General features: G+C 39.9%; 1 protein-coding gene across 1 annotated transcript in view; it reads right to left on the reverse strand.

Annotated features, from left to right (window-relative positions):
• LOC124553903 overlaps positions 1 to 13,715 on the reverse strand; it is a 137,131-nt gene that overhangs the window by 86,508 nt on the left and 36,908 nt on the right. Inside the window, exon 4 of the mRNA XM_047127916.1 lies at positions 2,566 to 2,658. Coding sequence (XP_046983872.1) covers positions 2,566 to 2,658 — 93 coding nt within the window. The remainder of the gene's footprint in view (positions 1 to 2,565; positions 2,659 to 13,715) is intronic.

Here is a 13,715-nt window from a genome sequence, read left to right on the forward strand (position 1 = left end):
CACGCTAGACTTGAGGCAGCAGACTCAAGAACCGTAATGCTTCAACTTGGTGCCAGATGGCACTGATCTCAAGGATTGAAGTATACTTTTACATAGTGTTCACAATATACAAAACACTGTAAATATGCCTTATTACAGTAAATCTGACCTTTTTTTTACAATACGCATCATATCATCAATGAAAAAATATAACAACATTGCATTTGTTTGAATAAAAACTATCATGGGACATATACAAAGAATGTACAGCATACCAGGCACAACATCCAAATACTCGATCATGAGACAGCAATGTACATGCCGTCATTATAAAGAAAAAAAATATGCATTTTTTATTATTGTTCCACCAAAGCAAGCAGTTATCATCCTACTGAGGCCACAGATGGCCCGTGTCAACACAAAAACAAATTTTCTAACTTTGTTAGGATGGTCTCACAGTGACAGTTTTTTGCACCTACACATGTCAATGAACAATTTTCTTGTGTTGTTAACTTGCATGCGCTTTCCTAAGCATACTCTAAGTACTTGATACTCGTACTTTCATTCCTAATGTTTATATAAAAACTTTTCTAATTCTGTCTTTTGTGTTAATTCTGACCACAGTTATTTGAGGATGATGACTCAAAATCTGTGATAAATATACAGTATTTAGCTATCAAGACATTTCCAAGGAATTGCTACATGTCAACACCTTTCTTGTTCCTTTCATTCATATTTATGTAATATGAATTTCTTTTTAGGAGATTATTCTAAGGAATTTGTGTGTGTGTGTGTGTGTGTGTGTGTGTGTGTGTGTTTGTTTTTATGTCAAATGTCTCTTTATGGAGCACAACTGGAAGAGTTCTCACACAGCCAGCACTGAATTAGTTGCTAGCAATCACCCACATTGTGCGTTAGCCACCTAGAATGAAAACAGGAACTATTACAGCTGCACACGGCACAGTACCTTGTTATTCTCAATCTTGCACACATGAACTACTTACGATTCCAACATTAACTTGATCCACACACAAAACTCATTCCTCCATGCTGTAATGTGGCAGACTGGGAGATACTATAAAGAAGTGACTGATACCGTATTCAGTATGTTACCTAATACACTTTTTTTCCACAGATATTTGAAGTCATGATTTTTGTCTATTAAATTATTTTAATTCAATGAAAATAATCAATATTTGAAAATATAATGTAATTGGATTGGAATCAGTCCTTCCTTCTCTTCCCGTACGGTAAGTTTCCCCCGACCCATGGTTCTGGGTGGCGTTTCTGAACTCTACACCTTTTCCTCAACCTCACGAGTCCTTTTCCTTCACCTCTGTTCCTTCCCCTTCAACCCTTCTGCCAGAAGAAGGGGCCACTGGTTCTGACAGCTTGCAAACTTTAATACTTCAAATGTGTGTACTCCTGTCACCACTTGGTAAGTAAATTATTTCAGTTATTAGCAAATTTGTCACAACTGACTATAATGTAAGTAAATTCTTTTGTCAGACATGTAAACATTACTGTATTTACCATTCACATTTAATTTATGAGTAAAACAAACACATTTCGCAAAATTATCCATGCCAATGTTGCAATATACTGTAAATGTTACTAAAACTGGAAATGCATTAATAATTTGATTAATTACGACTCAATGTCTACATACTGTTCAAACTGCTTATATTACAAACTTAAAACGTAATTATAACAAGCTTTGTTGTTGTGAGTAGTCAATCTGTGTTTATGTTTCATCACATATACCATAATGCAATCTAATATAACTAAGTTTGATTTTTGTGATTGTAAATCTGTTAAAATTACAATTTCAACAACAAATGTATTAATTTTTACTGTCAAAACTGTATAAATAGACGGGTGTCAAAGCTCACAGATAGTAGTAGTTGTTATGCCGTGCCTTACTGTGTCAGCCTCAGTTGTAAATAGTTTTGTACTCGGAAAAATGACTAAAATGCATTAAAATGCCAGTGAAAGTTAATATTAAATCACTGTTTTCATCTTTTCATTACTACGTTGTACATCACAGGGAAATATTACTCTGTGCAGCGTAGAGTTACTTGAGCCCAATGTCAATGGCTGAACGAAAATCAAAGATGAGTATTATCACTTATTATTGTAAGTTTAATGCTACTGCCCTAAATTTACATTATATGGCTTTGTATTTTTTATGCAAAGCAAGTGCACACCTGAGTCACAACACAGGACCTTACAAGAGAACAGATAGCACGTAAAACATCGAAACACACTTGCTGTACACGGCCCATATTCGTAACCATAGTTAATTGTGTCCACCACACACAGTAACTTATTACTGAAAGATTCATAAATCAAAACAATGTGTGTTCATTTGAGGGTGTTGGGGCTGTTATGGTACTGCCTGCTAATAAAGTTTGCCTCCTAGAAAAGATAAGTACAGACAGTGGCAGTTTTACATAGCATCCCACAACATACTTAGAATTTGTTATGTTGCATCTATGTCCTACACAGGTATGTTTATTTGCAAGATTACTCTGACAACTGTCCAAGAAAACTGTTCTCACGTACAAAAATCACTACAATACTCACGTCACTGGCTTCCTTTCCCAGCCTGAGAGCCTCTTCTATGTCACGTTCCGCACAACCACACAGGTGACATGCTGGTTCGTAGTGCCCATTAACCTGTGTAAAATAAAAGAGCAAGTTAACTGCCTGTGTACAGTAGTACTCGACCCCCCCCCCCCTCCCCTCCCACTGTAGTCAAATAAGCAAATAGGTCAGCACTATGAGAAAGGTGAACCCACTCAACAACTGACACTATTGCTGTTAAAACTGTGTCATCGTCGTGATTTTCAGTTACAAGACTGGTTCGATGCAGCTTTCCACGCTGCAGTTGGAGCCACTAACAATGGCGGTGGAGTTTAGGCTCGTTCTGGTCACCTACTCTCTGACAGCTGATGAACATTCAATAACATTCTGAGCACTCTATTGTGAAAGCCATAGCCAACTCGGGGCGTTAATGTGATTGTTCCGAGTTATTTGGTGAATTTTTATTCCATTTGTTGTGAACTGTTATTGTTGACAATGGTGGTAAGCGATGAAGTCTACAGAAGTGAGCGAGAGAAATAATTTGCAGGAGACACGCTTTCATCAAACACAAAAGGCGCACACATGCGTACCACAACTGTTGCACTGCTCAGTAGATGCATTTCCCGCCCGTGCCTCGAACTGTGAGTCCAAACTGCCATCATTTGTGAATCAGACTGTGGTCTATCCTTTGCAGCCCTGGATTAATCTCTGCATAAGTCCTGCCCCCTACATCCACTCAAATATACATATTGCAGTAATCCCTCGATTTCCCTCTATGATTTTTATCTTTCATTGCCCAACAGATGACTCTCAGATATCTCTGCACACGTTCTGTCAACTGATCCCTCATTTTCATCAAGTTGAGCAATAATTTTTTTACCCATTGGATTCATTACCACCACCACCACCTCCTCCTCCTCCTCCTCCTCAGGTAGTTGATTTATCCACCTAATCTTCAGCATCCTCCTGTAGCACCCCCATTTCAAAGGCTGCTACTCTCTTCTCGTCTGAAATCAATATTGTCCACATTTCTTTTCTGCGCGAGGCTACACTTTGGACAAATGGTTTCAGAAAAGACATCCTAACACTTAAATTAATGTTAGATGTTATCAAAGGCCTCTTTTTCAAAAACACTTTCCCTGCTATAGCCTAGCCAATCTGCATTTTATATCCTCTCTATTTCAGACATCGTCAGTTATTTTGGTGACCAAATAGCAAATCTGATCTACTACTTTTAGAGCCGTGTTACGTAATCTCATTCCTTCTGTACCACCTGATTTAATCTGACAACATTCCATTATATTTACTTTACTCTCACTGACGTTCAATTCGAACTTTCAAGAAACTGACCACTCCATTCAACAGCTCTTCCAAGTAATGTCATCGACAAAGCTCAACATTTTTACTTCTTTTCTCTGGAGTTTAGTTCTCTAACAAAATTTCTCCTCCGTTTTTTTTCCTGCTGCTCGCTCAAAGTACAGATTGAATAACATCAGGGAGAGGCTCCAGCCCCGTCGCCCTCTCTTCTCGACCGCCGCTTCCGTTGACTCCTAGGACTGCAGATTCTTTTCTGTACAAGTTGTAGATACCCTTTGCTACCTGTACTGTATCCTTGCTACCTTCATATTTTCTGAGAGTGCATTCCAATCAACATTGTCAAAAGCTCTCTCTAGATTAAGTAAAACGAGATATCTTCTCTATCACGAAGACAATACACAAACAAAATACTGAGGAAAAATTCATTGTCATCACTTATCAGCTCCACACCATGTTATGAGAGTGGCAATCCCTCATCTCCAAGCAGACTGTTTTCTTACACTACGGGAGTGTTACTGCAGTTCAGTTCATTTCGGCAAAGTGTTGCCACCACAGTATTACACAAAATAATTACTATTTGTGATAAACGATGACTTACATCTAATGTAACAGTATCTGTTTTATTACACTTCCAATCTTGGATCACAATTTTTATTTGTTATCGCTGGTTACAAATATACATTGTGATACGAGACTGTCATTCATTATACACTTATACATTTCCCGGATCACTGAAAACTTTTTCGTTACTACATCACAACTTGTATAACAATTTTTGTTTGAACCTTGTTAACACATTAAAACTCTTTACCGGACCAAGCTTTGGAAAGGGGCATTTGTTTTTGTGGGCAAATGCTCTACCGACTGAGCTCCCCTCAGTAGAGCACTTGCCACTGAAAGGCAAAGGTCGAGGTTCAAGTCCTCGACAAACACACAGTTTTAATCTGCCAGGAAGTTACGACAATTGATTTCATTAAGTGTAGGTGTAATATTGCCCATCATTTACTCATATAGCAGAATCTACTTGTGACTCGACTGAGGATTTCTCGACAGGAAGGATGCAGCATGTTATCTCGGACAGAGTGTCATCGTCAGATGTATAAGTAACTTCAGGGCTGCCCCAGAGAAATGTGTTGGGATCCTTGCTGTTTATACTGTACATTAATAGCCCTGCAAACAATATTAAGAGCAAACTGACTTTTCACAGATGGGATACAGGTTTCTAAAACAAAGCACCATCTGCCAAAAGCTACAAAAATAATCAATCACATCTTGATAGGATTTTGAAGTGGTGTAAGATTGGCAACATGCTGTAAATGTTAAAAAATGTAAAACTGTACAGTTTACGAATCAAAAACGCGTGTCGTCCTCCGACTACAATATTAATGAGTCACAACTGTCGAATCAAACAAACACACAGGTGTAAATTTGTAGGGATACCAAATAGTACCAGGCAGAACAGAATACAGACATACGAAACATGAGATTGAAAAAAACTGCAAAACTGCTAACCAGGACTGGCTAGAGGACAAACGCAAGGCTGTAGAAACATGCGTAATTAGAGGGAAGAAAGAAGTTATATATAGGAAAATTAAAAAGACATATTTGGAGAAATGAGAAGCAGCTAATGAATATAAAGAGTTCACATGGTAAGGGAAAGCAAAAAGGTGAAAGGAATATTTAGAAAGTAAAACGCATATCTAAACCATTTGACTGCTACAGACACACTTTCTGCTTTCCGAGCTGAGAGCACTATGTCGTCGCTGTCACTGCTTGCCTAATGCCGTTACCTGTGCTGAGAGACAGCATTACAGCAGCTACGAAATACTTATCGTCCAATTTTCAAAAAAACTATTTGGTGAAAAAATTTGATTTTTGCACATTTTACGGTCCGATATCTCTGCTTGATAAAGGACCACATTCGTCACAGTTACTGTGCTGCATCAAATTAACTAAAGCACTGCAAAAAGCTTTAAAGTGTTGTTGTTGTTGTGGTCTTCAGTCCTGAGACTGGTTTGATGCAGCTCTCCATGCTACTCTATCCTGTGCAAGCTTTTTCATCTCCCAGTACCTACTGCAACCTACATCCTTCTGAATCTGCTTAGTGTATTCATCTCTTGGTCTCCCTCTACGATTTTTACCCTCCACGCTGCCCTCCAATACTAAATTGGTGATCCCTTGATGCCTCAGAACATGTCCTACCAACCGATCCCTTCTTCTGGTCAAGTTGTGCCACAAACTTCTCTTCTCCCCAATCCTATTCAATACTTCCTCATTAGTTATGTGATCTACCCACCTAATCTTCAGCATTCTTCTATAGCACCACATTTCGAAAGCTTCTATTCTCTTCTTGTCCAAACTATTTATCGTCCATGTTTCACTTCCATACATGGCTACACTCCATACGAATACTTTCAGAAACGACTTCCTGGCACTTAAATCAATACTGGATGTTAACAAATTTCTCTTCTTCAGAAACGCTTTCCTTGCCATTGCCAGCCTACATTTTATATCCTCTCTACTTCGACCATCATCAGTTATTTTGCTCCCCAAATAGCAAAACTCCTTTACTACTTTAAGTGCCTCATTTCCTAATCTAATTCCCTCAGCATCACCCGACTTAATTAGACTACATTCCATTATCCTTGTTTTGCTTTTGTTGATGTTCATCTTATATCCTCCTTTCAAGACACTGTCCATTCCATTCAACTGCTCTTCCAAGTCCTTTGCTGTCTCTGACAGAATTACAATGTCATCGGCGAACCTCAAAGTTTTTATTTCTTCTCCATGAATTTTAATACCTACTCCTAATTTTTCTTTTGTTTCCTTTACTGCTTGCTCAATATACAGATTGAACAACATCGGGGAGAGGCTACAACCTTGTCTTACTCCCTTCCCGACCACTGCTTCCCTTTCATGTCCCTCGACTCTTATAACTGCCATCTGGTTTCTGTACAAATTGTAAATAGCCTTTCGCTCCCTGTATTTTACCCCTGCCACCTTTAGAATTTGAAAGAGAGAATTCCAGTCAACATTGTCAAAAGCTTTCTCTAAGTCTACAAATGCTAGAAACGTAGGTTTGCCTTTCCTTAATCTTTCTTCTAAGATAAGTCGTAAGGTCAGTATTGCCTCACGTGTTCCAGTGTTTCTACGGAATCCAAACTGATCTTCCCCGAGGTTGGCTTCTACTACTTTTTCCATTCGTCTGTACAGAATTCGTGTTAGTATTTTGCAGCTGTGACTTATTAAGCTGATAGTTCGATAATTTTCACATCTGTCAACACCTGCTTTCTTTGGGATTGGAATTATTATATTCTTCTTAAAATCTGAGGGTATTTCGCCTGTTTCATACATCTTGCTCACCAGATGGTAGAGTTTTGTCAGGACTGGCTCTCCCACGGCCGTCAGTAGTTCCAATGGAATGTTGTCTACTCCGGGGGCCTTGTTTCGACTCAGGTCTTTCAGTGCTCTGTCAAACTCTTCACGCAGTATCATATCTCCCATTTCATCTTCATCTACATCCTCTTCCATTTCCATAATATTGTCCTCAAGTACATCACCCTTGTATAGACCCTCTATATACTCCTTCCACCTTTCTGCTTTCCCTTCTTTGCTTAGAACTGGGTTTCCATCTGAGCTCTTGATATTCATACAAGTCGTTCTCTTATCTCCAAAGGTCTCTTTAATTTTCCTGTAGGCGGTATCTATCTTACCCCTAGTGAGATATGCCTCTACATCCTTACATTTGTCCTCTAGCCATCTCTGCTTAGCCATTTTGCACTTCCTGTCGATTTCATTTTTGAGACGTTTGTATTCCTTTTTGCCTGTTTCAGTTACTGCATTTTTATATTTTCTCCTTTCATCAATTAAATTCAATATTTCTTCTGTTACCCAAGGATTTCTACTAGCCCTCGTCTTTTTACCTACTTGATCCTCTGCTGCCTTCACTACTTCATCCCTCAAAGCTACCCATTCTTCTTCTACTGTATTTATTTCCCCCATTCCTGTCAATTGCTCCCTTATGCTCTCCCTGAATCTCTGTACAACCTCTGGTTCTTTTAGTTTATCCAGGTCCCATCTCCTTAAATTCCCACCTTTTTGCAGTTTCTTCAGTTTTAATCTACAGGTCATAACCAATAGATTGTGGTCAGAGTCCACATCTGCCCCTGGAAATGTCTTACAATTTAAAACCTGGTTCCTAAATCTCTGTCTTACCATTATATAATCTATCTGATACCTTTTAGTATCTCCAGGGTTCTTCCATGTATACAACCTTCTTTCATGATTCTTAAACCAAGTGTTAGTTATCATTATGTTGTGCTCTGTGCAAAATTCTACAAGGCGGCTTCCTCTTTCATTTCTGTCCCCCAGTCCATATTCACCTACTATGTTTCCTTCTCTCCCTTTTCCTACACTCGAATTCCAGTCACCCATGACTATTAAATTTTCGTCTCCCTTCACAATCTGAATAATTTCTTTTATTTCATCATACATTTCTTCAATTTCTTCGTCATCTGCAGAGCTAGTTGGCATATAAACTTGTACTACTGTAGTAGGTGTGGGCTTCGTATCTATCTTGGCCACAATAATGCGTTCACTATGCTGTTTGTAGTAGCTTACCCGCATTCCTATTTTCCTATTCATTATTAAACCTACTCCTGCATTACCCCTATTTGATTTTGTGTTTATAACCCTGTAGTCACCTGACCAGAAGTCTTGTTCCTCCTGCCACCGAACTTCACTAATTCCCACTATATCTAACTTCAACCTATCCATTTCCCTTTTTAAATTTTCTAACCTACCTGCCCGATTAAGGGATCTGACATTCCACGCTCCGATCCGTAGAACGCCAGTTTTCTTTCTCCTGATAACGACATCCTCTTGAGTAGTCCCCGCCCGGAGATCCGAATGGGGGACTATTTTACCTCCGGAATATTTTACCCAAGAGGACGCCATCATCATGTAATCATACAGTAAAGCTGCATGCCCTCGGGAAAAATTACGGCTGTAGTTTCCCCTTGCTTTCAGCCGTTCGCAGTACCAGCACAGCAAGGCCGTTTTGGTTATTGTTACAAGGCCAGATCAGTCAATCATCCAGACTGTTGCCCTTGCAACTACTGAAAAGGCTGCTGCCCCTCTTCAGGAACCACACGTCTGTCTGGCCTCTCAACAGATACCCCTCCGTTGTGGTTGCACCTACGGTACGGCTATCTGTATCGCTGAGGCACGCAAGCCTCCCCACCAACGGCAAGGTCCGTGGTTCATGGGGGGGGCTTTAAAGCGTTTGCAGATGTAAAAACACATTGCGTATGCTTTGTTTATGGTTGATTTTAGTTGGTATACTTCAGTGTATGAAATGTAGATAAGATACCAAAATTTTATTTAAAATTGAGAGCACAACAATATCTCCATTTCATTCTCGAGATATCAGTTTCTATATCTGACACACAGTGTGCCTAATCCCCCCCCCCCCCCCCCCCCCCCCCGAGCATCGATAATCGTGTGGTCACAACAATCGTCATATTTTGTAAACAGTTCAAGATATCAAAATTAGGTTTTATGCAAACGATAGCACACAAAGTGACACGTGTGTTGTACGATGAATACTCGGACATTTTTATTCAGCAAGCTACGGATCTAACTTGTCCGCAGCAGCGAGAGGGTCAGCAGAACGGGAAGCGTAAACACGTCAATGATGATTAAGGAAAACCCAGCTGCTGCATTTAAACAGAGTGTGCTGAAGCACGACGAGTTAGCTTGTCCACAGTGGTCAAAGTCTTAAGAGCTACTAGCACTCATTCATTTTTGATACTCTAAAACACACCTCTTCCAACGAACGAGTGCTACTAAGCTCTTAAGATATGCATTTTACAGTCCTTAATTTCTAAATTTTTTGGCTCTGAATCTTCACTCCTGGCACACCCCTGAATATTGATCATTCTCCCTGGGACACCATGTATAATGGAAGGAACAAAAGCAGAAGAGAGGCTGAAAACTGATGAAGGTGGTGGTGGTGAACAGGAAGACAAGAGGAAGTAGATGAAATAGAGATGGGAGATACGGTACTGCAAGAAAAATTTGACAGAGCAACGAAATATCTCAGTGGAAACTACGGCCCTAGAGTAAATTACTGAGAACCTCGAGAGAGCCAGCCACGAGAAAACTATTCCACCTAGTGTGCAAGGTGACAGGCAAAACACTGTCAAGACTTCTAAAAGAACTTAACACTGTAATTCCAATTCCAAAGAATGGAGGTGCTGACATGTGCTAATATTACTGAACCATCAGGAAAAGGGAGAGAAGGAAACAGTAGGTGACTATGGATTGGGGGTAAGAAATGAAAGAGGAAGCCGTCTGGTAGAATTTTGTACAGAGCATAACTTAATCATAGCTAACACTTTGTTCAAGAATCATAAAAGAAGGTTGTATACATGGAAGAATCCTGGAGATACTAGAAGGTATCAGACAGATTATATAATGGTAAGACAGAGATGTAGGAACCAGATTTTAAATTGTAAAACATTTTCAGGGGCAGATGTGGACTCTGACCACAATCTATTGGTTATGAACTGTAGATTAAAACTACAGAAACTGCAAAAAGGATGGAATTTCAGGAGATGGGAAATGGATAAACTGACTAAACCAGAGGTTGTACATAGTTTAAGGGACAGCACAAGGGAACAATTGACAGGAATGGGGGAAAGAAATACAGTAGAAGAAGAATGGGTAGCTTTGAGCGATGAAATAGTGAAGGCAGCAGACGACCAAATAGGTAAAAAAACAAGGGCTAGTAGAAACCCTTGGGTAACAGCAGAAATAATTTAATTGATGAAAGGAGAAAATATAAAAATGCAGAAAATGAAGCAGGCAAAAAGGAATACAAACGCCTCAAAAATGAGATCGACACGAAGTGCAAAATGGCTAAGAAGGAAGGCTAGAGGATAAATGTAAGGATGTAGAGGCTTATCCCACTAGGGGTAAGATAGATACAGCCTACAGGAAAATTAAAGAGACCTTTGGAGAAAAGAGAACCACTTGCATGAATATCAAGAGCTCAGATGGAAACCCAATTCTAAGCAAAGAAGGGAAAGCAGAAAGGTGGAAGGAGTATACAGAGGGTCTATACAAGGGTGATGTACTTGAGGACAATATTATGGAAATGGAAGAGGATGTAGATGAAGACGAAATGGGAAATACGATACTGCGTGAAGAGTTTGACAGAGTACTGAAAGACCAAAGTCGAAACAAGACCCCGGGAGTAGACATCATTCCATTAGAACTACTGACAGCCTTGGGGGAGCCAGGCCTAACAAAACTCTACCATCTGGTGAGCAAGATGTATGAGACAGGCGAAATACCCTCAGACTTCAAGAAGAATATAATAATTCCAATCCCAAAGAAATCAGGTGTTGACAGATGTGAAAATTACCGAACTATCAGTTTAATAAGTCACAGCTGCAAAATACTAACGCGAATTCTTTACAGACGAATGGAAAAACTGGTAGAAGCTGACCTCGGGTGAGATCAGTTTGGATTTTGTAAAAATGTTGGAACACGTGAGGCAATACTGACCTTATGACTTATCGTAGAAGAAAGATTAAGGAAAGGCAAACCTAACTTTCTAGCATTTGTAGACTTAGAGAAAGCTTTTGACAATGTTGACTGGAATACTCTCTTTCAAATTCTGAAGGTGGCAGGGGTAAAATACAGGGAGCGAAAGGCTATTTACAATTTGTACAGAAACCAGATGGCAGTTATAAGAGTCGAGGGGCATGAAAGGGAAGCAGTGGTTGGGAAGGGAGTGAGACAAGGTTGTAGCCTCTCCCTGATGTTATTCAAATGGCTCTAACTATCCTAAGGACATCACTCACATCCATGCCCGAGGCAGGATTCGAACCCGCGACCGCAGCAGCAGCGCGGTTCCGGACTGAAGCGCCTAGAACCGCTCGGCCACAGCGGCCGGCTGATGTTATTCAATCTGTATATTGAGCAAGCAGTAAACGAAACAAAAAAAAAATTCGGAGTAGGAATTTAAATCCACGGAGAAGAAATGAAAACTTTAGGGTTCATCGATGACATTGTAATTCTGTCAGAGACAGCAAAGGACTTGGAGGAGCGGGTGAATGGCATGGACAGTGTCTCAAAAGGAAGATATTAGATAAACATCAACAAAAGCAAAACGAGGATAATGGAATGTAGTCGAGTGAAGTCGGGTGATGCTGAGGGAATTAGATAAGGAAATGAGACACTGAAAGTAGTAAAGAAGTTTTGCTATTTGGGGAGCAAAATAACTGATGATGGTCGAAGTAGAGAGGATATAAAATGTAGACTAGCAAAAAAGGCGTTTCTGAAGAAGAGAGATTTGTAAACATCGAGTATAGATTTAAGTGTCAGGAATTGTTTCTGAAAGTATTTGTATGGAGTGTAGCCATGTATGGAAGTGAAACTTTGACGATAAATAGTTTGGACAAGAAGAGAATAGAAGCTTTCGAAATGTGGTGCTACAGAAAAATGCTGAAGATTAGATGGGTAGATCACATAAATAATGAGGAGGTATTGAATAGAATTGGAGAGAAGAGGAGTTTGTGGCACAACTTGACTAGAAGAAGGGATCAGTTGGTAGGACATGTTCTGAGGCATCAAGGGATCACCAATTTAGTACTGGAGGGCAGCGTGGGGGGCAAAAATCGTAGAGGGAGACCAAGAGATGAATACAGTAAGCAGATTCAGGAGGATGTAGACTGCAGTAGGTACTGGGAGATGATGAAGCTTGCACAGGATAGAGCAGCATGGAGAGCTGCATCAAATCAGTCTTAGGACTGAAGATCACAACAAAAACAACAACAACAACAACAATGACAGTTTAATAAATCATGCTTACAAAATACTGACATCAATTATTTACAAAAGAAAGGACAAACTGGTAGAAGCTGACCTCAGGTAAGATCAGTTTAGGTTCCAGAGACATGTTCGAAAATACAAGGCATTACCGACTCTATGAGTTACCCTAGAAGATAGGTCAAAGAAGGGATGTAGAGAAAGGTTTTGACTATACTAATTCAAACAAATTTCAGGTTGACAGCCAATCATCATTGAGTACATCCCACTATATTTAAAGCGGGCACCTGACAGTCATCCTCAAGTTAGCCGTCGGAGACGTCCTTCATTCCTCAATGTACGGGGCAATTCACGAGGAAAGGTACATGTTTTGATGTTTACAGTATTGGTGATTCTGAACACACAAAGCTTCAAATAAATGCATGCTCTTTTCTTCACCGTATCCAACACACAGCTGTTTGAAAATCATGGGTATCAGTTGCATGACCTCCTCCTCCAGCACTCACAAGCAACTACACCCAAAGTGACATTAGGCTCATCTTTACTGACCGTTTCGATGCATACTTCACTTTAACACGGTGGAGGGACATGTCCTACAAGTTTACACATTGTTTACCTCACGTCTCAGTACCACGTCCAACCCACTGAGGTCGCCGATCTCACTCCGTCAGATTACTGTTTGTGGTGTTGACTCAAGAGTAAAGTCTACAGGTGCAGTGTGGACACAAATGAGGAACTTCTCGCTTGTATTTTCACGCTTGTGCTCAAGTAAAAGACTTTACAAATGAGCTCAGATCGGCAACACAGAAGCTATGTACAAGAACTGCAAAATGCACTGCCATTGGTGGTGGACTTCGAGGACATCTTTCGTGAGCAAATGTACACAATTAAACAAAACATTAATTATCGTGTTTCATTTACTATCACCTGCATTTGACCTGTTCCTCATGTTTTCATTAGTTTACCAGGAAACTGCTACACAATGGATGTATGCT

The sequence above is a fragment of the Schistocerca americana genome, chromosome 11 (genome assembly GCF_021461395.2).
Source record: "Schistocerca americana isolate TAMUIC-IGC-003095 chromosome 11, iqSchAmer2.1, whole genome shotgun sequence".
In the NCBI taxonomy this organism is placed as follows: Eukaryota; Metazoa; Arthropoda; class Insecta; order Orthoptera; family Acrididae; genus Schistocerca; species Schistocerca americana.